This window comes from Hippocampus zosterae, chromosome 5, assembly GCF_025434085.1.
Source record: "Hippocampus zosterae strain Florida chromosome 5, ASM2543408v3, whole genome shotgun sequence".
In the NCBI taxonomy this organism is placed as follows: Eukaryota; Metazoa; Chordata; class Actinopteri; order Syngnathiformes; family Syngnathidae; genus Hippocampus; species Hippocampus zosterae.
The window spans coordinates 19,684,614-19,711,804 of NC_067455.1; the positions used below are offsets into that span (position 1 = coordinate 19,684,614).

Below are 27,191 nucleotides of genomic sequence, written 5' to 3' on the forward strand. Positions count from 1 at the left end.
TCATCTCGCCGGCAAAACTAAAGGAACACTTCTCGATTCATATTTTTAGTTTTCACTAAGGGTTCGGTGGATGCGGATATAAACTGGTTGGGTTCGGCACCTCTAACAAGGTTAAGAACCACTGCTTTAGAGACACAAAGCAGATTAGGAAATCACAATGAATCCCTCTTGAAAATGAAAGGCAGATTATAATCATCCAAATTGGCCTGCAGAATTTCTCCTTCTGTGTGAGTGCAGGTTATTTTTGCTTCTCCTTGCACAAAGAGTGGCCAATTGAGTCAGACTTTTCTGCCTTCTAACACCATGATCAGTACTATCAGGGCCAAGTCATTGTACTGGTCAGGACTTGGATTATGAAATAAACCTGATGAAATCAATAGTGACCATGTACCGGTATTCACCCTCTTTACTTTCACCCACTTTCTGTCACCAGTCACCCCCCCTCCCCTCACACCACCACACACACACACACACCACCACACACACGCACACCCACACCCACACACACACACACACACACACACACACACACACACACACACACACACACACACACACACACACACACACACACACACAGTCCACATCGGAGTTGTGTGAACACAAAATTCGACTCACTAGTGAGTGGGTGTAATGAAATACCTGACCAAGCGTGAGTTATTTCAATGTGTCACCTGTCTCCTCCAATTTTGTCACATTACTAAGACATTTGGAAAGTAAATCAGTCACGCCAGCATCACATACACACGGATGCCCCATTTGTCCTCCTCAGACTGTTTGAAAGAGAGGCCAAATTTATTGAGTGTTTTTCAAACTCTGATGTTATCTTAGAGCATTAGATAAGTACATTAGCATAGTAAAACACATGGTTACAAAAGGAAGGAAAACAACTCTGTCTTAGGCCCTGGAACAGCAAGGTTGCCTGGCAACAAGCTGATTGGCTTGGAAATACTGCTGAAATCATGACTAGGGTTTTTTTGTGTCCAGGTTAGGCAAACAAGATGTAATGATGTGTTCAAAACAAACTTTGGTTTCACCGTTGGACACAACGAGACAGTTATTTTCCTTGACTGAAAGAATATACATTACAAACAATAAAATTAGCTGTAAATAGTATTCTGGAGAGTGTACGGGTACTTTCATATGGATTGTTTATTTATAAACCAGTTAATAAGGTACCCACCACTGTATATCCATCGATCCATTTTGTAATCCATAATCTAAACCCTTATCCTCACAAGGTTTGGAGACGATCCCAGCCAGCAGTCTTCGGGCAGTAGGCTGGGTACGCCCTAACTGGTTGCTGGCTAATTGCAGGACACACATAGATGAACAACCATTCACGCTCACAAACACACCTTCCGTTAACCTGCAATGCATGTGTTTGGAGGAAACCGGAGTACCCGGAGAAAACCCAAGCTGGCACGTGGAGAACATGCAAAGTCCACACAAGAAGGCCGGAGCCGGAATCGAACCCTGCACCTGTCTGCACTTTGAGGCCGACGTGCTAACCAGTCGACCACTGTGCCGCCTACAAAAACACATGCAGTATTAAATTAAATAAAAACATTTATATGTTTCTTCAAAATGTTGCGTTATGTTTGTGATTTTTTTTCATCCATTCATCCAGAAAAAACATTTGTGAGGTGTGTGTGTGTGTGTGTGTGTGTGTGTGTGTGTGTATATGTGAAGTAAAATTGTAAATAGTACTGCGATTTATCCATTGTGTTCATGTTGTATTTAATTGAAAGATGTTTGTTGGGTTTTTTTCTCTTTCTCCTTTCTTCTTTCTACATACATTCTTGCTGCTGGAGGCTGTAAATTTCCCCAGTGTGGGACGAATAAAGGATATCTTATCTTATCTTATATATACAGTATATATATATACTGTATATATATATATATGTATATATACTGTATATATGTATATCTATCATATATATATATTGCGCGTCGTCCCGCACGCGGTCTGTCCTTCCGTCTTTCCCTTTTCAAAACGCACCTACTTCACCGCGCCGCTGCGCGCCGCCACTGCGCCGCTCAGGCAGTGGCTCACTACGATCGCTCGGGCATCTTAGCGAAAAAATGTTGTCTACCCACAAGCATTGCAATGAAATTGTTAGTTATTTAGTAGAGCTAAACATCTCTTTATTTTCGCGATAAGCAATGAAGATGAACAAAAAGTTGAACCAAGCAACAACACTTTTGTGGGCCAAAGGCCCACCTTACCAGCCTTCCGCAGGAACTAGCTAATGAGCCGCCCGGAGGGCGGCGAACCAGCTAGTATATATATATATATATATATATATATATATATATGGGCCTGTTTTGTTGAATGCAGGGCTGATTTACTGTAACAGGAATCAAAGAAAGACATACAATAATTTCCAAACCAATTAAGTGACATTGCGTAAGTTCACGTGCACACCTTTTTGTGAATGCCTACTCCAAATGGAATAACGGATTCATAAATCAAAGTGCAGTCATACTTATTTTTCCAGAAGGTCAGGCTAAGTGCAGCATTGCACTCCTCCTGCAGCATCATGCAGAAAAGACTGCAGTGAGCAGGACTCAGGGATCTATATTCCAAGTCAGCAGAGCTATCCATCATCAACTGTCCCTTAGCACCGACACCAAGGTCAGGAACAGTCATGCGAGGGACAGACAGCTCTAAAAACACTCCACAGTAATGACACAAAAGCTTGGATACGCAACGACTTTTTCACTGACACTCATCTGTGTAGGCACACCACAGCGCCACCACCATTACTCTCTGGTTGTACCACCGCACTCCCTGTGCCTAATGAACCGGTGTATTTTTAATTGGCTGCGTGGAAAATCAACTCGGCTGTGTAAGCACTGGACAAAATTCCGCTCAAATTCAAGTTGTTCCAATTCTTACGTGGCCATTTGCCTGAGGAGAGCGGGGCGCTCCCATTACCGAGTTAAAGTTCATGTGCGCCATGAATCATCAAAAACTCGATTGGAATTTTGGGAGGAATGCACTTTGTTTTCATGACAGAAAGAGATGCTTTAACTGCCTTGCTTCTGGGTCCTCGACACGTATAAGGAGATTAGACACACACTGAACTTTTCATTAGATAGGGCTTTACACTTCCACAGTCGAGTGACATGAAGTACAAAAAGCTAAGCTAAAAGTTATTCCTTTACAAGGGCAAGTCAAATGATATGTTAACATGTTAAGTCTACCATTCAGTCTGAGTACCGGTAATTAAAAAAATGTTTTGTTTCATAGAATAACCACAACATGTCAGGCAATACTGCTCCACTCTAAACCTTGAATCCTCAAAAAATATTTATCATAAGAATTGTGCAATTATCATTGAGCCAAATCGGAACAAACGAATTATTAGAATCACCCATCAGTAATGCAGCGCTACTCTTCTGCAAATTACTGTCCCCAAAAATAAATAAATAAACTGACATCTCTATTTTTTATTCATGTAGTTTGTTTTGATTAAATTAAATTGGAACGTTTGGTCGATCAGATGGAATACGTCAGAGGAAAAAGAGTGAATGTGAAGATGTGAATGTAGGCGGAATAGATATCTCGTTTCCTTGTTTGGAACATCACCCTTTTGTGCTTTACTATCACACTGCTGCACTGGTCCCCTGATCAGTGGGTGACATCCCATCATGGCATGACAGCAATCAATAGCTTTGATGACCAAAGCTCCACTCATCAGTGTCAGACTACAGACACTGTGGCCCCTGCTTTGATTTTGCCCAGATGTCTGTGTGCGCCCAACTTAAGTCAAGTCAAGTCAAGTCAAGTCAAGTCAACAGTATTTATAGAGCCCTTTCAAACAGCCATCGCTGCATACAAAGTGCTGTACATGGAGCGATTTAACATACAGAATAAACAGTAAGACGAAATGGTAATAAAGGCGGTAGAAAGCACCAGGCGGTACTTAAGGCAAGAGGTGTACTGTGTATCACAAAGTACTGAATGTCCTATATTGAGTTTTGGAGCTGAGGAAAGCAATAAATACCGAAGGTTTCTTGGCTGTTGTGTCTGGCAGGTTCGGATTAAACTGTCTTGTTGTGTTTTCTGAAGATCCACAACTCATTTTGCAGTGCAGCTCCAATTCACACATAAAATACTAAAACGTAAGGGAGACAAGAGTCTGGGGGGAAAACAAAAATCTCTTAAATGATAAACCAAAATGTAAAGTCCCTCTAATGACTTCCGTATTTGGTTTTGTCATCAGGCCATGTTCAGCTTGTGCATGGTGGAGAGTGTGGCTGATGAAGTGACTCTGCAAGGAGTGACCAGTGTCGGGTTGAAGCACGCCTTGGACTTTGCCTACACTGGACAGGTGAGAGGTTCGATAGAAATGATTCATTAATAGATTATCATACATTCAATTGGGAATATGTCAATATAACAATTCATTTTTCAGTTTCATGACACATTGTCATCGCCTCCACAATTTGCTGTCTCCCATGATGTAAATATTTTTTGGGTTAATAATTGTTTTTTCATGAGCGTGTCTTTTGGGGTTTGCAATTTGTTTGTTTTTTAAGTGTTCTTGTTTTAATAAACACAAGATATTATGTTTAATTCTGATGTTTTAGTGTACATGGATAGAAGTATTTGAGTACCCAATACAGTACAGTGTTGAAGCTTTCCTCTCATTTTTCATTTATGCCCCTTTCACTATTCACTTTGCCCATTTTATGATTGAATACTGCATTTGTTAATCCTTTAATCATTTTAATGCTGTTACAAATGTATTTGCAAATTACACTTCAACACAAAGACAGTGAAAATGATTTCGCGTTAGACGAGACTTTTCAAATGGACCTTCCTCCTTGTGGTTTTTCATGCAGTCAAATACGTCTTCTAAATATCGAACATGATACAAGGTTTTTGCCGATTAGCCTTTTAATCGCACCCGCATTAACGTAATCAGCAGCGTGACTGTGGATCTGTGGGGGGAATTGTATTGGTTTTCAGCCATTCGTGTACTCTCACCAGCCCCAACAAGTGTCTGACCATGTTATACGACCTTCCTTTACCCTTGCTCCATCAGCAATATTCAGTCCCAGAAGCATCCAAGGTTTATACTGGATAGCGAGAGGCTGCAAACTCAAATTGTAACTAATGCCCTAATTTTATTTCTACAGTGGAAATGAGCAAGTGGTAGTTGGTTTGGGAGTGTAAGTAGGTCAACAGCAGGCTTGCAAGCCGCCTGCATCAGTTGGCTCAGCCATCCGTCTGCCCAGAGAAGATGATAGCGGATGAGATGAGGACAATATGCTTATCCCCACACCGTAAATAACAACCCACTAAAATCATTCACTCACACGTCATACAGGCCTGCAAATTAATGGCACACGCCGCCATTGGATCGTTTTGCTATTACTGAGAAAAAGAAAAAAAAAACACACACTTTCCATTGCTGTGTGTTTTGCTTTTATTTTAAACATTTAAACCTCAAATCCAAACACTGAAAGCAATGAATAATTGTTTTATAGGGAACAGTCCAGGTCAGTGGTCAACATTTGAACACACTTAACTAAATTGCAAGTGTAAAAAATGGCTAAAAACAAACAAACAAGAACTCATCGTTAATCTTGATGATGACTGACTAAAATCTTTCTTTGGAGAAGTACAGAGGCAGAAACCCCAAAGTCCACCTTAATCTTTTCATTCATTCATTAATTTTCCGAACCGCTTTATCCTCACTAGGGTCGTGGGGGGCGCTGGAGCCTATCCCAGCTGTCTTTGGGCAGTAGGCGGGGACACCCTGAATCGGTTGCCAGACAATCGCAGAGCACATAAGAGACGAACAACCATCCACGCCCACGCTCATGCCTAGGAACAATTTAGAGTGTTCAATCAGCCTACCATGGATGTTTTTTTAGGAGAATGTGGGAGGAAACCGGAGTACCCAGAGAAAACTCACGCAGGCCCAGGGGAGAACATGCATACTCCATACAGGGAGGCCGGAGCTGGAATCAAACTGTGAAGCATGCTAACCACTGGACTACCGGGTCGCCTGCCCACCTTAATCTGTTCCATCTAATTGTTTTTTCCACCCCAATTTCAAAATCATATCCAATTCAGATCTTAATTTCTTCTAGGGTGCATCTGACTACATCACAATAAATTTATTTGTTTTGGTTGTTTTGTTTTTTTACTATAGAGCAGTGATTCTTAACCTTGTTAAAAGGACCGAACCCAACCAGTTCATGTGCACATTCACCAAACCCTTCACTAGGGAAAAATAAAAATATGATTTAAGAAGTGTTCATTCAGTTTTGAGTTGCTCAAATGATGCAGATAGGCCATTGAGTCCCATCACTTTCCGTGATGCATGTGAATCCATGTTGTACATATTCGTCTGACCGCGTTCTTTTTTTTTGGCTTGGTTTATTTTTTTTTTAATTCTCCCCAAAAAAATCACGACGTATTATCACGACAGTCACACATTGACGACGAAGCAAACTGCATTTTTCGCAGCACTGATTTGACAAATGATGTAATGTAATCATCTGCAGGCGGCGTGTCATAACTAATTGAAATGTGGAGTCGGGTGTTTCTTCTCCAAGGTGGAGGCTCCGTCGAACCACTGCTGTAGAGTTTCAGTAACATTTCAACATAAAGGTCATTGAAGTGTCAAAAAACCTTGAACCACTTCATGTTAAGAGTTACAGAGTTTGAGTTACAGTAAAATAAACTCCTCCATAAGAAAACCTGATTCGTGAAGTCAGGCGGCTTCTTGCACACCATATTCTCTCCAAGTAAGACATTGTAACCATCATATACATGTATGTATAGATATAAATAGACCACAGTACAATAAAATGTAACAATTCAAAAAGTAATACACGTGCAAAGGGAGATTACTGCCTGTGTCTGGGAGCTGAGTCACTTCACATCAATCTGTAACATTTGCATTGTTCACAGCATTCTATATAATACTTCGGGTTAAAGCATCCATTTTGTACTTTTTTCCCTCCGAAATTGACATACAGTAAAAAGGTGTTAATGGTTTAGGACAATGGATCTTAACTTTCTTAGAGGTACCGAACCCGACCAGTTAATATGCACATGCACCGAACCCTTCATTAGCAAAAAAGAAATATACTTTTTTTATTTAATTTTATTTTTTTACAAATTGAAGATGTTTACAAAAACATTTATTAAAAACAGAAAAAAGTAAATAACATTTCAAGCGCTAAGTATACCTATCGATCGATCGATAGATATATTTTTTTCATTTGTTTTAATTGTACTATACAAACAGTCACACGTTGAATACTAAGCAAACTAAATTTCCCACAGCACTGATTGGACAAGCCATGTCACGTGATCATCTGCAGGCAGTGATGGCCAAGTGGGTGTGTCATAACTAATTGACATCTTGAGTCGCATATGTCTTACCCTCCATGGCAGAGGCTCCGTCGAATACCTGAGACCGATTTACCGAACCCCGAGGGTTCGATCGAACCCGGTTTCAATCGAACCCGGGTTCACAACCTCTGGTTTAGGGGTTATTATGACATCATTGACATATATGGCAAAGGTTGTGTTTTCCTGTGGGCAGATTGTACTGGAGCCAACAGTGATCCAGGATGTGTTGTCTGCTGGAAGCCACCTTCAGCTGCTGGAACTTCTCAGCATCTGCTCCCACTACCTCATCCAGGTACCAAACCTTCTCTCACACACACACACACACACACACACACACACACACACACACACACACACACACACACACACACACACACAATTTAAATCATGTCCTGGGCCACATTTTTTAATCTACTTGGAGGCAAAATACGTGTTTCTGTCTGTTTTATTATTGACCCAGTGTGCAGAAGAGTATTCTCATCGGGTTTTAATTTTCAAATGCATATAGAAAATGCACTGCTCAACTACTCAAAATAACCACGTTTTGTTTTATATCTACCGTGCCGCCCTTACATTCTTTATTCATTGTCAATATGTAGCGCATTTCCCACAATGCAACTGATTCCAACAGAGACTGTTTTGCAAATACTGGCAATGAAGCCTTAAGCCACTGGAAGCCAAAAGCCAAAAGCAGCTTCAAGCACACACACGCACACACACACACACACACACACACACACACACACAATTTAAATCATGTCCTGGGCCACATTTTTTAATCTACTTGGAGGCAAAATACGTGTTTCTGTCTGTTTTATTATTGACCCAGTGTGCAGAAGAGTATTCTCATCGGGTTTTAATTTTCAAATGCATATAGAAAATGCACTGCTCAACTACTCAAAATAACCACGTTTTGTTTTATATCTACCGTGCCGCCCTTACATTCTTTATTCATTGTCAATATGTAGCGCATTTCCCACAATGCAACTGATTCCAACAGAGACTGTTTTGCAAATACTGGCAATGAAGCCTTAAGCCACTGGAAGCCAAAAGCCAAAAGCAGCTTCAAGCACACACACGCACACACACACACACACACACGCACACACACACACACACGCACACACTACGGATTAGATACAATATATCCACTCTTCTGTGCAGGCACACACTGACAATTTTGGGTGCAAGTGCAAAAGCAAAATAAAAGAAAGTAAATAACAGCATCCAGCGGCAAACTATTCACACAATTAAAAAAAAAAACATTCGTTCTATAATCCCCTGACCCCTGAATTTATTTCTAATGATTAAAAAGCATTGGGTGTATTTTTTTTTGGTTTCAAACAGATGAGAAGTGAAGTTGACAAAGTAAATGTGTGTATCGTACATAAAATACATATAAATGTAGATAAAATGCATCTTATTAACAATAGCGTAAACAAGTACTTGGTCCCATCTCACATATGGAGATTTTTTATTGGTGTTGTTTTCAGGAGTTACAACTATTACCTATTCTATACTATTATAAAACACTGTTACAAACAATAAAACACACACATGATAAACACAAAACACAAGTTCACTTCCCTTTACTCCCAATACATATAAATGAACATTCAGTGTGGAGCATGAGCATGTCACTTCAGATCATTTGTGGATTCTCACAAAAGCAGCTGTTGAGGCACAGAAGAACGTTGCATTTCACCCATTTGTACAGTCTTTCCCTAACAAGTGGTCAAAGATGGAGAAAGAAGAAATCACTTTAGGATTGAGCAGCCGTTTATATTTATTGAGTGGCTTTGTATAGTTACATCCATAAATGTCACAAACAAGCTAACACTTGACTAACTTTTTTTTCAACTAGTCAACAAACGTATTCCTCATCACTGTCCCGACTATCACCGAGACGTCACTGTCCACAGGAGGAACCCTGGTCCGAACTGCTTCTGCTGGTTTTGTTTCGCTGGATGCTGCATTTATTTGTACTTCTCCAGAAACTAATCAAAATAACCGATGTTGACAACTCAGCATGTATTTGATAATTACGGATACAAACTAGAATGGCAGTTTCTAAATACGTGCGAGTGATGAAACTCATCTCGATATACCTGTTGACTTTTTAGAGGAGGAGGATGCATTTCATTTTGAATTCTTTGAAGATGAGAAATTAAATTATTTTTCGATAAATTTCAGCTCCACTTTTCAGGCACATTTTGTGGAGGTTGGCTTCGTCAATGGCTTTCACAAATTGTCATGTTTGTCCGTGGTAGGTAGAGGACCCCAAAAAGTGGGGAGGCAGGAGTAGCAGGCTGCGCTGAACAATATGTATTAACAAAAACATTTGCAGGGGTACACTGGAAAAAACTACATTAACAAATACAAAGTCCTGAAAACCACAAGAAGCCATAGTAATAAACAAACAAACTCTGACCGGAACAAAATATGACAGGAGCACACAGACACACACAACGATCCAACCACGATTGACAGAACCCAGGGAACTAAATACAAGCAAAGTGACGAGATGACGAGAAACACCTGGACAAGACACGAAGGTCTGAGGGAGCTGATTGCTTAAACTCAAGGTACCCAGATGACGAGAACAGCGGAAAACAAAAAGGGCACCAGGGAACAAAACCAAATGTCATCTTAACCAAAACATAACACAAATATGCATGAAATCAAATGATCAGCTCATCAGCAAAGTGGGAGAAGCCTGATAATGATCCTTGATCATTTGAATCAGGAGTGTTGGAGGAGGGAAACATCAGACAGAACTGGTCTACACAAAAATGAAAACAGAAAAAAACCCCACCAGATATGTATTAAACTTTATATACCCATCAATACCTCAAAATGGTCCACTAGAGGTTCACTTTGAGTGTGGGTACTTATTCAGGACTTGTTCAAACACTGTTATTTTCCAAATCCTTGAACCATTTCTGTAGGGATCATAATGGCCTCTCGATTACACAACATCCATTTTAAATTCCCACATTAAATATTTGCGTGTGAGTACAAGGTCATTTTATCCAAAAACGCCGGTCACGAGGTTAAAATATATAACTAGTTTAGCATGTTTAACTCTCAATGGCAAACGTTGCTCTCGTGAGCCATCTGGTGGTTTTACAACGTTATGGAGCAACAGATGACCAACCATTGACATTGTAAACAGATGAGCGTAAGTGATTGTTTATTAATGTTAGGAACAGTAAACCCACGTCTGTTTATTTACATGACAAAAGTTGTACCAGATGCTGAATTAGATATATTGGTAGAAGTTGAGGTCAAATGACTACTATTGATTACCTGCCATGGCATTAAAATTCAGATTGAGTGGCGTGTCACGATGACCTCCACCGATAATTGTGAATAATGATGCGCAGCGAATACTTAATTGATCCAAACCATTCTTGGTGCGTACAGTACTTTCATTTAAAAATACACCAATCATCATAACTCTCATTTAATTGTTTGATTAAAATGAAATGAAATAATCTTAATTGAAATGCGTGTGTATGTAATGTATCCTGTGCAGAATATGTACGTGATTTGTGTCGTTCGAGGGACTACACAGACCTGTCGAACATTCAGGCTATGCGCAGTTGTATTCACCAATGCCAGAAGGTGGCAGTCGTATTCCACATTTTCAAACGACTTGGATTTCCCCATCCCACCCCCTTCCTCTCACATTTATTGCCTTTCTCCCTCACTGCTTTTTCATTACACTGTGAGATTGAAATCAGCTTACGCTTAATGTAAAAACTGCACATTTGTGGCTTGTCTGATAAAGCACATGCGCTCTATCATAAATGTTTGGCAAATGGGAATGTGTGGCATTTGTTAACTAGAACTTAGTTGTGACTGTAATATTGGCGCGTGCTGTACTGACTGGATACTAATAGAATGTTTTAGCCAAGTAAAAGATGGCCGTTCATCAAGTGCTTACCTTCTATCATACAAAAGAATTTAAACTATTCTTTATTGAAGTTGAGTCCGTTTTTCTTTGCATAGGCATTAATTGCCCCACTCCCGGAATATAAACTCTGTGTCTCTGCGTGTCTGCAGGAATTGAACAGTGTTAACTACTTGGAGCTGTACCGTGTGGCCGATCTCTTTCACCTTCCTTCCTTGGAGGAGGCTGTGGTGGGCTTCTTGGTTGGTCACCTGTCTGAGCTGAGCCAGACACGGCAGGAGGACGTCCTGCAGCTGCCGTTCCGCCTTCTCAAGGAGGTCCTCAAGAGCGACCGTCTCACCTCGCTGAGTGAAGAAGAGATATGGAAGGTATAGAAACGTGTCCTAAATTTGTTTGAGATACCGTTCTTGCGTATAATTTTTGAATAACACTCCGAGTTTCTGTCATTAGTAATAGAACCTTCAACTAAACATTTTGCAGAATCAGCGGGAGCTCTCCCCGACATTCCCATCCGGGAGTGATGGGAGACTGAAGTTGTGATTTTTCAAATTGCAGGATATGTAAGGAAATGAGATGAATAAGAAAATCTGGAGGCCCAATCGTGTCTCCTGTCACGTATTTTTACTGTAGAAAACATTTGAGTTTGACTTTAAAATATGAAGATGAGACAACAGCTCAGATTGTTTTTTCGTGTATTTTCATTTGAATCCAAAACACAAACACGAAGATACGGTTGAAGATATGGTTGAACCTCTTTTCAGCGTACTGCGTTTACCTTTTCACCCCTCTGACGTTCACATTTCAAAGTTCCATTTGCCAATTTTGCTTACAACAAACATGTTTATGATATAAAATTCAATATAACAGCCATATTTTCCCACTAAAAGGTGAAAAGGCCTACTTTACAATGAACCATGGTTTGACTGTACTTGCGAAAGCAAGGCGCGGTCCTGAGCTCATGGTCTGAAAGCTTGTCTGGTAATTGGAAGCAAATCCTGCTGTCTGTGAAGGCTGACATTGTCTCTCACTTTCAAAAAGGAGTCTCCCCGACAATGCTCAGCTGAGGCTACGAATTGGCAAAATCAATGATTTCGACAATCATGGCAAGAACATCATGGCAGAGTTTGAGGCCAACAGATTGAAAGATGATCGTAAATGGCTTTGGGGCGCAGCATATCCTGAACTTCAGATTTAATTTGCTGACTGAATGTTTTCCGAGATGAATTAGGAACTCTAAAGTTGCTTGTTTCATATCTTATAATTTTTTTTTCTTTTCTCCATACTGTGTACACTTATTTGTATTTGACATGTTTATACTGTATTACATCTACGAATGTTCATTCTGTAACATACATAGTGGCCATTTTATTGGAAATGGCTACAACGAACTATCTTTATAACATACACATCCGTTGTGTCAAACAACGGTCAGTTACATCAGCAACAACCTCCAGAGCACTAATGGGTAACCTACTCATACTGTTCGCAGAAGACTTCTTGACCAATGGAACAGATGCTTCACTTGATGATGCAAACAACTTATTAGCAAGAAGAATATTAGGGCTTGACTGGAATTTGTCAAAAATCTAAGACAAGATTTCATGAGACAAAGATGAAATATTTTCAAAGCCATGGAAACACTAAAACCTTGATCTGCTCAGATGTCCAATCTGTACAACAACAAAAAAAAAAGTGGACCTGATATTAAGGCTTTGTCTTGAGTGGCTTCTGCTGGGGTGATCGAACAGATGATGACACAAGCAAAATAAATGGGGTTAAAAACATCTGCCAATTTAAAGAAAGATTTCACCATGCAGCACGATTATACTCCAAAACAACAAAGGAGTTTGTTAATTAGGAGGAGGAACTGGAAAGTTCTAGACAGTCAATCTCCAAAGTTAAACCATACAAAGCATGCATTTTACCTGCAAAAAGAGAAGGAATGGAATAAACCCTAACAAAACAAATGGTGAGAAATGCAGATGTTTGCAAAATATTTCAAGCAAATGGATTTTCATATAAATATTAAAGACTTGTTCAATACATCCATTACCCATCCATTTTTCCTCACCAGTGTCGCAGGTGATCTTGAACCTATCCAGGCTGCCTTGGCTGGTTTAGGGATGAGAATCGAAAACCAGTTCTTGTTGAGAGCCATGCACGTTGTGTAACAACGTAATTTATTAATGTGGCTAGTCATAAACATGGCACCAAACGTACGTAAGATTGTTTAGGTTTTACAAGGAAGGATAACTGCAGGACAGCTTGCAAATTGTATTAATATTTCTTCTAACCACCTCCTCTGCTGTCACTACTCCAGATAACTCAGATAGTGCCATTTTGACCTTATTGTAGTACCTGCTGCGTGACGAGAGACAGAGTCCTATTGGCTCAGAGGCTGGCAGTTCTCGGTCCAGTCTACCGCTCGCTTCACCTTTCACCGAGGACGGGGCAGTGAGAGCTCCCATACCACAGTTGGATTTGAGTCGATTATATTTGTCACCGGCTGCCCGAGTTATATTCATATCATATGAGTGTTGAAATCTTTCTGGACATTATTATGTAATTGCCAAAGAATAAGTGTGGTTATATTTTGTCAATTTCTACAGAAAAATATACATGAACTTTTTTTTTTCTTGGGCCCCCAGAGCACCCCATCCAAGAGTCCTTGGGTGTGGACCTCTTCAGACCACACCGTTGGGTTTGGAAGGTCATGTTACTTTTTTAGTATTTCTTTTAATTAAGATATAAGTGGATGCTAATCTACTTATTCAGTCTCTTTTTTCCTCCAAGAAATATCTTTCAGAGAATCGCTAAAATATTGAATCAATGAACAGAATCAATACTGGAATCAGAACTGTAAAAATCTCAACAATTACCATCCCTAGGCGGGGTAAACCTTGGACTGGTCGCCAGTCAGTCACAGGGCACATATACAGAAACAAACCTTCACATTCACGCTGGAGGACAATATAGTCTTCAATTAACCAAAGGAGGTGGAATGTGAGCGTAAGATGGAGAAGCTGAAGATATCGCAAGAATGGGGAGAGCATGCTTCCTCCTGCCCAGATTTGGATCCCCACCCTCAGAATTGTGAGGCGGATGTGCTAACTGCTCGCTCCGCGCCAAATTTATTGACTTCAGACTAATTTAATTATCTTTTGCAGTCATTTTGTACACCTGAAAAGGTGGTCTTCTAAGCTGTGAATCAGATTCAGATAGAAACACATGGAAATGAAACTCAATTTTCAAACTCTTTTCTCATCTACATTTTTGTTCCAAAATATTTTTGATTGACCGCAAAGATAAAGGTGTTGGCCTTCCTGTTGTAATACATTTGGATGGGGTGTATAAGAGTCTACCGATGAAGTACCAAAGATGATGTACGGTGATTGACAATAGAAATGAAGGATTAAACTCCTTCACTCCCAATACCACAATGACGTTGAAGGGAATCACCTGGTCACATTCTCATTCACTTGATGAAGCTGCACCAATGACGCATAAAAATGTATACCAATGTCACAGTCTTTAACTTAAAGTGAATTGTATCTTGGCACACAACTATAAAATACACAACTGGAATTGAGGGATACAATAGAAGGAAAAACGCACTGCTAACGGAACAAATTAAACACTTCCATCTGCATCTCATTTAATGTTTGTTTGTGTTGACCTGCAATCACAGTGGTATTTCCTCTGAATGTGTATGTGATTGATTGCCATTCATTCATGCGCGCGTGGAAGCAAGCGAGCTTGGCTTGTGTGCCTGTCTGATGAAGTGTCAAGGTGTGTGCGTAGACGGTGGCGTGAGGCGGTTGTGCGGTGTGAGGACTTGCCATTTTGACTGTTCATTTGCGCCAATCAGCCCCCCCCCCTGTGCCCTCCCGCCTTCCTCTGCTCTCACTCCCTTTCTCTCTTTCTCCCCTTCTCTTTTCTGATTAGGCCCTCCGCCTCCATCAGGGCCCCAATCCCCTAGCTGTCAGTCGCGCGCTCGTCTGATTGAAAACAATCAGGCCTCTGATGGCACAATTACGCTGACCCCTTAACCAGCCGCCGCTGCCATAATCAGTCTCTGATTAGGCTGCTTTAGGCCTCCTTCACTGCGCCCAGAAGGTTAATTTGAGCATCAGACGGAAGCGGACAGGAAGAGAGGGCCATCGTCCGAAATTGTAGGGGGACTGTGCACACCAATATCGGACCGATATAGCTCAGCTGTCAATCATTGTCAACGTGTGTTTTCTCAGAGAGTCTCACGCTCGGAAAATCACATTTTCTCTGCCTTTGTTCCCCCCTCTTCTGTCTTGCCATCCTTTGCTCTGCCTTCATGTAGCTAACCCCCATCCCTCCCCTTTCTCCCTCACTATCTCTGTCCCTCACTTTACCCTTTTTATACACCCCCCCCCACACACACACACACACATACACACACACGCACGCACATGCGCACACACAAACACACTTGCACTTGCTCTTTCAGCATGGAGCGGAAGGAGTTGATTTATTCTGTGCCCCGAGGAAGTTGTGTGATGCAGCGTGACCTTCACAGTAAGCTGCCGCCATCCAAACACACACACACACACACACACACACACCAGCACACATGATGTCACTTCAGCGCTGTGAAGAGGAGAAAAGCAGAGTGAGCGACGGCAAAGACAATACAGTCACCACAAAATGATGGAATCCTCACTAGAGTGTTTTGTTTCACTTTTCCACTTTTAAGTGATGTTTGAAAGGAGAGCAAAGCTAAGACTAAGATAACTGTGATTTATGCCCGCACCCAGCACAAGGTTTCCCATTTCTTCTCCAGAGCGACACAATTGTGACTTATATTGCATATAACAATAGTCTACTGAGTTGTCTTCATAGTAAAATCACTTTGTATTACGTGAAAATGAAATCAGTAATCCCCAGACGTCTTGCCCACATCCATACCTCACAGCAACTAAATAACCTTCCACAGCTCTTAAGTTCAATTACCCAGTTTACCCGCATGAAACAAACGAGGGTGCCCGTGGATGTTTACAGTCTTGACTTTGGGATGTTGTGTTGGTTTGACTGAGGTTTTCATAATATCCTGTAGGTATCCTAAAAAATAATTAGGATTAGAAGTCCTCCATTGTTTCTTCCCTGAGAATCCCCCACTGCACTTTCTTATTTTGCAATCGGTGTGTTCGCCTTCTTTTACTGTTTTTGTTTATGCCTTGATGCTGTTTTGAAGTTCCTCACTAAAGGACAACCGGTAATAATTAATTACTGTATCTGTATTTCGTGGGCGCGAGAGTCATTCACACTGATGTTCTAGCGTATCAATTGCAATAATTTTGCAATGGATATCAACTGAGACCAAATTGTGCAGTACATTTTGCTTGAACCGGAAGAGTATTTTTTAATACGTATTTGTACCAAAATATTTGTTTCTTTACTATTCAATACAATACATCTGTATACATAGTAAAATATTTAAAAAAGCAAGATTACACCCATGTCATGGCTATTATACTGTATGTAGATTGTATCCAATCTGATTGCTATTGATTCGTGATAGAGGTGGTGATAGATAGTGGTGATAGAGTACCCAGGAGAGGAAGTGTGGACTCAACAAAATGTAAAAAAAAAAAAAAAAAACACTCAAAAAATTAAATCCAAGACAAACAAAAACCCATGGCATAAGCAAAAAACATGTCGTGACAGAAATACAAACACAAATCCATGACAGTGACATACACACCAACACACAAGCAATGACCCGACACTGACTGGTCGGACAGGGAGTCCTTTTAACAGAAAACTAATGACACAATGACCAGCAGGTGTGCAGGAGGAGTCCTACAGTGCCACCTGTAGGTCACAAACACATCCATGACAGTACCCCACCCTCGAGGGACTGATCCCTGAAGTCCCAACATTCACCCAATGGCTGGGCCTGATGTGGACGTGGCTCGGCCTCACATGGACGGGGCTTGGTGTGATGGGGAACATGGGATGGTCGCATGACGTGCACTGCCTGGGGGGGAGAGAGGGCGACATGGGACGGCTGTTATCCCCCCAGGCCATCTCCCAGGAACTTGGTGCTGCTCACTCTCTCAATAGCAACATCAGCAATGGTCAGGATGGTTGAGCTGCTGTGAATGACGTCCCCTGAAGTCTACAAGTTGTCCCTATATTAAGGAAGAGGTTTTTGTTTTTGCACCACTGGGAACAGTTGGCTCATCTCCTTCATGTAGTTGACCTCATCATTATTGGTAATGAGGCTCACCACATCATGCCGTCAGCAAACATTTCTGATTGGTGCAGTAGGTTGAAACACAATCATGGGTTGGTAGCATAAAGAGCAGTGGGCTGAGCACACACCCTTGTGGGAGCACTGTGCTCTATGGGAGGGGTCAAGAGAAGTTCCTGCCAACTCGCCTGTTTTGTGGTCTTCCTGTGAGGTAGTCAAGCAGCCTGTTGCAGGGAGATATCAAGTGACTGAGTGAGGTTTTGTACAAGCTGCTGAGGATTTATTGTGTTTGCATGGACATCCATTGTTGTCGCCCGTTATGCTCATGCAGTTGTGCGCCTCTTCTCTATGTATTGTACTATTTTTATACTTTATACAATGGCCAGCAACAAATGGCAATATAGCTGATCCTAATGTTAATTAAAAAATAGATGAGTTACATTTTACTTTGGTTTTTGCTTCACAATTGTGTCTAAATTGTTACATATCATTAGAGACTTCATCACGCTTTTTGTGTTATCCTTTTTAGTTTGTTGTCATGTGGTTGGAACACGACTGCCGGTACCAGTACACTGAGGATCTTCTGCAACATATCCGCTATGGCCTGATGGATGTCTCAACTCTGCACCACCTAGCCTGTAGCCATCCGCTGGTGCAGTCCAGTTCCACTGTTGCTGCTCTGATAGATGAAGCCCTGGACTATCATCATAGCACCTTTGCACAGCCCCTTCACCAGTCAGCCCGCACCAGGCCTCGTTTCCAGTCACTCACCCTCTACATAGCCGGGGGAAGAAAGCGTGAGGTGTGCAGAGTCCGGGAGCTACGTTATTTCAATCCAGCTGCGCGGGAGCACGTTCGTGTGGCAGGGGGCTCGAATTGGAGCGAGTTGGCACCCATGCCTACTGGGCGCAGCCACCACTGTGTGTCTGTCATGGGGAACTTTCTCTTTGTTGTGGGTGGGGAGATGGAGCACACCAGTGGGAGGACATGTGCAGTTAGAACCGCCTGTCGATATGACCCCAGGACAAACCGCTGGACTGAGATAGCCTCCATGAAGGCTTGTAGAGAACATTTTGTACTGGGAGCTTTGGGTCAGTACCTTTACGCAGTGGGTGGCAGGAACGAGCTGAGGCAGGTGCTTCCCTCAGTAGAGCGCTACTGTCCGAAGAAGAATAAGTGGATGTATGTGCAGCCTTTCGACCGTTCACTTTCATGCCACGCAGGCTGTGTGGCTGAAAACCTGCTCTGGGTCTCAGGTAAATACCAATGGCGACACACAACATTACATGTATATTATGATTTGTTGACAAAAGTATTAAGACACAGTGTCCCAGTCAAACAATTGATCCAAAAATAATCCTAATATTACCAACACTTTTATGACAAGACCAATGGAAAGCTCAGTTTTGTACCACGGTGATACAAGTAAAGTCAATCAAGGTACAGTTTGGTGAGTTCATGATAAGCCTCTGGATAAATGTGCAGTAAGAATCCCTTTGACATACTCTAAAATTTCATACAATCCCATCACATTATGAAGTTAGTAGAGCCGATCAAGTGTTTTCCCTCCATGTTTGCTTGGGAATTTAAAGGTGCCATATCATGCTATTGTTAAGCTTTCCAAAACTATATTTCTATAACTATAGCATATGCATGATTATATATTAGCTTTGGCACAATGGCAATTTAATATTGAGTGACAGTATTTTGGTGGTTATCTTTCTAATCCGTAAGTAAGACGTCTTGGTCACTAAAACCACACCTCTGCCCTTGTGGCTGTCGCACCCTTTTCTTGAGATTGTCCTAAAGCTGGCTGCTGTGCACATCCCCCACAAAACTGTAATGACCCTTTGTTATCTCTCATCAGGCAGACTAGTGCTGCTTTTCCATAAGTCCCAAAGTGCCCCACACACCCCACACCACTTCGAGCTCGCTGTCACGCATTTGGTCGCCCCTCCGAGTCACTGTGTGGTGTCCGAAGCCACCACCGTTGGGCTGGCGAGGTAATGATGCTCCGCTCGGGCGGCTGGAGACTTCTCACTTAATTGAAAGGGGGCCTGTTGTGTGAAAGGACCTGCTCACCGGCTCCAGTGCAAAAATGAAAGTGTTTCACGGGTGCCTCTTTGGAGAGAGTGGCTGTGTGTTTGGTCTGCAGGGGGTGGTATTGGGGTTGGCTCCTCACTTTGTAATGTAGAAAAGTGAGGAGCCACTCGTTTTCTTTGATTGCTAGGGGCTGGTGGTTTTGAGAGCAGGAATAAGCAGGAATGCTCCGAAATGGGTGAATAGAGGAAAACACCAATTTGCGGGTGTTTTTGGTGAGGGATTAGCATTTTTAAATAATGGTAGCCAAAATATAAAAAACAACGTTGTTCAGTATGATATGGCCCCTTTAAAGTGGACGATTCACATGCCCTTTTACTTTAGTACAGATACAGTACAGTGCATGTGAAAACACTGTCCCTTGTATCATTTGCTATTGATAAAAGTGTTACTTATTTTCTTTCCTAGGTGGGGTGACAAACACAGCTCAGTACCAGAATCGACTGATGGTATATGAGCCTGAAAAGGTATCCGTTTGCTACTGTCACAATGGTAGAAGAAATGGCTTGTGTGGTACAGTTTTTCTTGCTCATTTCAATCCAAACAGTTGCAAAACAGCAACTTCATATAATCTCATTAATGTTGCCCCTTAGACGGGAATGGCTCCAACCTTGTAAATAACTGCGTTTGTGAAGTTTACAGCACTGTGCCGCTTTACTCATTCAAAAGCTAAATTAGCCAGCGATCAATTAAACGTACATAAAAGTATTTTGCCCGTATTATCAATATGAACAGAGCGCAAATACACTCATGTTTGGTAGATAGTTTCTTTGTTGTAATAATGCTTCTTGGCAAATCCTATAATGTTGGAAAACCTGTTTATTGCACTTTCAAATGGTGCCATATTTGTATGAAAAATGCATTTGTGAGATGAGGCTTTCACCCAGGAAAATCCTACCAAATCTTCTCTGACAATGCCAAACAGCTTACCGGTAGTTTGTTGTTGCCATTGACTTTTGTTGATGGATTGAATGAAAAAAATACAGTACATTAAAAAAAAACATTGGCAATTTAACCATTCATTCATCGCAACAATCAGTATCCTCCGTAGCATATGTAAGAACCATACACAGCCAGACTGACACCTGCTCATCATGTTGGTTAAACACTGCTGTTGGTTGGCGTGCCTTTCTTCAACCTGCATTTCTAGTAACTCAACGTCAACGTGGTTGTGGTTGCCATTCATGCACAAACAGCACACCCTGGCTGATTCCACAAAGGTTCAAAGGGGTTGACGTTAGGACCGCTGGGAGGCCATTCCATCCTCTCCCTCCCAAATTCTGGTGGTCGTGTTTGATAAACCCTGTTCTGTGGGACGAGCATTATCCTATTGGAGGATTGAATATGGTTCCATACTGTGGAATTGCACGCCAGCTGAAAAAACTCATCTGATATCTCTGCATTGAGATAGCCTCCAATGATGGCGAGCGTTGTTTTTTCCAGTGAGGGAGATTCCGTTTCACACCATCACACTGCCTTCACCGAAAGATGTTATTCAGTCGGTGCAGCAATCAGTTCTCTAAGTCTTCTCTACACTTTGACCCCCATGATCCAACTGCCGTAGGCAGGGTTTGAACTCACTGCTGAACATAACATTTGTTGACATTCAGGTTTCAGTGCACATGTTGGCGACACGAGCAAAAGCACAATAGAAGCCTCACTGCCTATAGCAAAACAAGCTGTTTGAGAACATTTGTAAAATTTTTCATGGGCGCACACCAGATCCCACAAATGCTTATTATTTCCAAATGTGCCAACATTTAAAAGGTAAATAAACAGACTTAGACAGACTGGCCAAGAAGCAATGCTACAACAAGCAATGTTTCTCACGCAATTTCCCTTTTATATGACGAAAAGGAAAATATCATGCTCGCAGGAGACAGAGCACATTTAACCCGATTCACAAAATTTACAGTTAACTTGATGCCAAAAAAAGACTCAATTTGTTCTGCCTCTCTTTATGGGCTATGATCCTATTTTGACAAGAGGTGTATAAAAAATGTTGCCAATATTAAGACAATAATGCTCAATTTTGTCAGAGAAGTATTCATTTGATATTACAGTATTTGATTATTCTTGTGATTGTCATTGGCTGTGGAGTGCATACATCATACTGAGATTTTTTTCTAATATTATTATTATTAGTAGTAGTTGTTATAGTAATAGTCATAATAGTAGTGCAGGTAGTAGTAATCGCAGTAGTAGCGCAACTGGTGATCTCTCATAGCACAGTGGTTGAAAATGATTGTCCTATGAAATAAAACTCCAGTCAAAAATAATTTTACGTCCAATTGTCATACGCAGCCAATTACAATGGAATGTAGTGCGATCCAGTGTGTGTTTGTGTATGCATATGAGCCAGCTGTTAACAAGGCCTCTGCATCTTTCTAAGGCTGCACATAATGTGGTGGTATGCGCCATGTTTACAAGTGAGGCACACATCCATATGGGTCTATGTTTGTTCATGTTGGCCGGGAAGCAAGGGAGGGAGGCACAAGAGAGGCTCATTTGTATTCACCACCAATCTACATTCACCTGCCAGAGCGACAGCAGCCCCCGCCCCCCACTGTACCCACAACAGATGGCCACATGTCAACACACACACACACACAGGCGCACACACTTTTTTTTGCCTCAATCAAGCCCTCTCTCTTTCTCTCGCTCACTCCCTCTCTCACAAAATCAGCTTCAATACACTTAGTAAAATGAGCAAGGACTGTCCAAAATGGAATAGCTAAAACATACGATTAGAAATACGGAGGGAAGTGATTAGTATAAAGCGGACCTTCAGTGCCACATTATTTATTTAGTAACCTGAGCATACATCATCCCCAATTCAAACTGTACAGTATTGTGCTGTGAAATAGTATTTGCCCCTTCCTGATTTCTTTGTTCTTTGCATATTTATTAAGTACAAAGGTTACAGTTCATCAAACCATTTTTAATATCAACAGAGGCTACCCAAGGAAATACAAAACACAGTTTCTAAATGCCAATTTAATTTAAGGCACAAAAAAAGTCCAAAACTTCCTGTCCTTGTGTGAAAAAGTAATTGCCCCCCTACTCGTTGTTGAATCACAAAGTAAGTATGACTAACTACTCAGCTGAGTTCATTTTCACATGCAACACTCAAACAGTTGTTGAATCAAGAAATCACACAAATAGAATCTGTCAGACAAAGTGAAGTAGGCTATAAGATCTCAATAAACAAACACATATTGCCACCATCCAAAGAAATTGGAGAAGAAATTCGAAAAAAAGTCCCAGGAGAAGTCGACAAGCAAAAATTACTCCAAGTGTGCGACGGCGACTCATCCAGGAGGTTGCAAAAGCACCCAGAACCGATAACAACACACAAAGGCCTCAGTTCAGGTCAGTGTTCACGACTAGCATAAGAAAGACACTGGCCAAAAATGGCATCCAATGGGAAATTTCCCAGCCAAAAACTACTACTGTCCAAAAAGAACGCAAAGGATCATCCCACATTTGCAAAATGACATCTTGATTATCCTCTGTCACGTTGAGCCCGAGGCGATGAGAAATCGCCTCGTGCACAACAGAAAAAACGAGGTGGATCCCCGGAGAAGCAGACAACGAAAAGATCTTGTGAGAACAAAGGGGTTTTAATAAAGAACAAAAGGAGCCCGAACAGGGAAAACGGTAACAGAAAGCGCTGGTCAAATAAGGACCAGGAAAAAATAAGGAAGACAACCGAAAACGCTCGCGAAACGATAAAGGGCGAGGAACTACCGAGATAACAATTTGATCACAATATGAAGTATGCGAAGATTGAGGCCGTAAGGCAATAGGGCAGCGAGAAATTGTCAAACGACGAGAATAGCAAATAGAGAGCAATGGCACGGTAAGGAATTCTCCGGCAGTGAGATGACTGCCGGAGTCGCCTAATAAAGGCACGTAATCAGCCCGAAATAACGGGCAGGTGTGCCGAACAGGCGGCGGGGGGAACCCGCCACCTGCTGGCGAGCACGCGACGTGACATCCTCAAGAGTTTTGGAAAAACATTCTGTGGACTGATGAGACAAAAATTGATCTTCTTGGAAGATGTCTGGCCTGTTACATCTGAGGTAAAAATGGCTTAGCATATGATAAAAAAAAAACAAAAAAAAGTTATGCCAACAGCGAAGCTTGATAATGGCAGTGTCTGTGGCTGCTTTGCTCACTCAGGACCAGGACAACTTCCTGTAATTGATGGGACAATGAATTCTGCTTTCTGCCAAAGTGCTGAGGGAGAACGTCTGACAATAAGTTTGTGCCCTCAAACTCAAATGGTCTTCGATCATGCAGCGGGACCACAATCCGAAACACACCATTTGAATGGCTAATAAAAATTAAAAAATATATACGGTTTTGGAGTGGTCAAGTCAAAGTACGAATGTGAATCCAGTTGAAATGCTGGTGTGACCTTGAATGGGAAGTTCATGCTATAAAACCCTTCAATATGGCAGATTTGAAGCAATTCTCCAAAGAAGAGTGGGCCAAAATTCCTCCACAGCAATGTGAAATACTCATCACCAACTATCCCTAAATCTTGATTTCACTTATTGCTGCCAGGGTGGCACAACCCATTATTAGGTTCAGGGGGCTATTACTTTTACGCATAGGGATAGGTAGGTTTGGATTTTACATTATACATTAAATTGGCATTTAGAAACTGCATTTTGTATTTCTTTGGGTTGACTTTGTGTGATATTAAAATTGGATTAATGAACTGAAATCTTTGTGTGTGATAAATATGCAAAGAACACAAAAATCAAGACGGGGACAATTTCACAGGATTGTATTCCTGTATATTAATAATAATAATTATTAACTTTATTGTTGAAAGTGCTTGTCATCATACTCAGACACTTTACAAGAGCTTAAAACACAGGATTAAAACGTGCACTTAAAAACAAGCAGACATGATTTAAGCATATATTAATTTTATTCATCCACCGTGCCTCCTTCCCATCACTTTCCTTCTCCTCACTTCCCTTTATTCACTCTCCACATCCTCCTCTTCTTTAGGACCAGTGGTTAGCACGCAGTCCAATGTTGCAGAGGCGTGTCTACCACGTGATGGCTGCGGTGAGAAGGAAGCTTTACGTGCTTGGTGGGAATGACCTGGACTACAATAACGACCGAGTTCTGGTGCGCCACATCGACTCCTACAACCTGGACATGGACCAGTGGACCCGCTGCTCCTTCAGCCTCCTCACAGGTGGGGAAAGTGGAGAACGCCCACAATAACAGACACAAGGAGTGGAACGGAATGCACAGCATTTACTGCGGATGTTGGACAAGGCCTGTGTCAGTCCTTACTCAAATTAGTGTTCACCTCCCACACAAGAGCTGTGTGAAACTCGCCACCTCTGCTTTAATTATGTAAAATGGTCAATGAGTAATTGTACTAATTTAATAATACTCTGAATGTGGTGTGCAGTAATACAAAATAATTATGAATACACTAATTGGATTACCTCATTTTTTAGCGTGAGATGCAAATAATATGTGTGCAGCTTTCCACCACTGAAAGCCACAATCATCAACAGATATTTCAATATCTCATATGTACATTTAATGGGGAGGCACCATCTTTTGTTTTGCATCTGAATGCATGTTTCTATGCAATATTATCTAAAAATTCTGCCTAGAATACTGAACAAAACACATCCGACACAAAAATAAACACGACTCATTATCAGTGTGAGACCTGAGCCAAGAGCAATGGCGTTGCTCGGCATAATGCTCGACTAAGGCCCTACTCCAGTGGTCTGCAGGCCACTCGGTATTGTGACACAGCGATATATATATTTTTCAAATCATAAAAAGAATTCTGTAATGGACAATATACGTGCAGCCCGGTGCAGCGGTCCAGTGGTTAGTGTGTCGACCTCACAGTCCAGAGGTACCGGGTTTGATTCCAGCTCCAGCCTCCCTGTGTTTGTATGTTCTCCCCGGGCCTGTGTGGGTTTTCTCCCGGTACTCCAGTTTCCTCCCACATTCCCCCCAAAAAACATGCATTGTAGGCTGATTGAACAGTCTGAATTGTCCCGAATGCGGTTCCAAATCTTTACATTAACATTTTTTTAATGTAATATTAGCCTTGACCAGAACATTCCAGGAGGTTTGTACATCTTTCGTTTCAAACACAAATTACCGATAACACCACTTTGGACAGACCAAGCTGACAGAAAAAAAAATGGGGTTGTGATCAGGTTTTGCAATGTTTTATGTGAACTAATAATGTGCAGTCAACATTGTGAGACTTAGACAAACTCATATAGTACTACTTTTTATATTGCATATAAAACACTCGCCACCATTGCGTTGTTCTTTTGTTCATCCTCTTGGGGGTTTTCGTGTTCTTTTTGCATGCCCTTATTGCTAAGTTTGCTTCACGTACTTTCAACAAGCCGGCTAGTAGGCGGGCTCTCAGATTCCCAATCTCTTCGCAATGGGAGTTGTGATGTCGATATAGACCAATTTAAGCCGTCTGTCAGCGGTGGGGGCCATCTCCCAACGTCACTGGACATACAACCAACCCGGCAGGTGAGGTGAAAGGAAGTGAATGTCTATTGAGAGGAGGTCGCAAATTATTCATTAGAGGAAAACACAGTGGGTGGTTGCTTCGACATATTAACAACTGCCCAGCAAATATGTTTTATTTTTTTCCCACACTCGGGCCATACCAGCCAGTCCGTGCCTGATTCTTGGGCACAGCTCATCGCTGGTGACGCCCATGCCCAAGAGTAACAAGCTCTTTGCTTTTTGTTTTGTACACTTTCAATGTAATTAAAAGAAATCATTATTATTTTTGTTTGTTTGTTTGTTTTACACACGACCAAGCAATATCACAATAGCAATGACCCCTGACTTACTGTATCTGCTGTAAGCATACAGTTGGCACCCTTAGCTCACTTGAATTTGAAACTCATTGGATAATAATTCTCTTGTCAACATCTACTGTGGCACTGTCTTTTTGTTACGATTGAGAGTGAAATATACCTCAGTCATGTTTAGATGGCAACAAATTGATATTTATCAAGAGCAGTTAATCCAGCAACAGCTTGAATGTCATACAATACAGTATAAAACATGCTTTCTACTTTATTTCGTTGTCTTTTCCAATGCTTGAAAGTTTAGATTGGTTCATTCCCTTTCTCTGCCCCCGCATTTTCTTTTTTCCTGAGCTGTAACAGTGTAGTACATGGCAGGTGTCCTCAATGTCATGTCTGGCAACGTGTGGGTTTGGGTTTTACAAACACCTCCGCTAATGTGTGCCCTGTCTTCTGTTTAACTTTGGCTGATACCATGTGTGGGAGTTAAAACTTTCGCAGTGTCCTCAGCTTGGCTATTTGAAGCTCTTCTCCTTCTCAGGTCAGAATGAGTCTGGCGTAGCGGTCCATGATGACAGGATCTATGTGGTTGGAGGGTACTCGATTTGGACCAATGAGCCTTTGGCATGCATTCAGGTGAGGGAGGATTTCTAAGATTTGAAACTTTTCATCCCTTTTCCTTGACATAGCCACTAAGGTGCAAGATGGCATGTGCATGGTGTCTGG

The 27,191-nt window shown here is 41.6% G+C and overlaps 1 protein-coding gene across 2 annotated transcripts in view; it reads left to right on the forward strand.

Moving 5' to 3' along the window:
- The window catches only part of klhl32 (kelch-like family member 32), a 35,272-nt gene that overhangs the window by 7,143 nt on the left and 938 nt on the right, over positions 1-27,191 (forward strand). Inside the window, exons 4-10 of one of the 2 annotated variants that reach the window (XM_052064706.1) lie at positions 4,233-4,340; positions 7,578-7,676; positions 11,453-11,668; positions 18,056-18,782; positions 20,035-20,093; positions 24,655-24,847; positions 27,007-27,101. In XM_052064706.1, the coding sequence (XP_051920666.1) occupies positions 4,233-4,340; positions 7,578-7,676; positions 11,453-11,668; positions 18,056-18,782; positions 20,035-20,093; positions 24,655-24,847; positions 27,007-27,101 (1,497 nt within the window). Of the gene's footprint in view, positions 1-4,232; positions 4,341-7,577; positions 7,677-11,452; positions 11,669-14,047; positions 15,849-18,055; positions 18,783-20,034; positions 20,094-24,654; positions 24,848-27,006; positions 27,102-27,191 lie in introns of those variants that run through there. The other variant, XM_052064707.1, reaches the window with a different exon arrangement.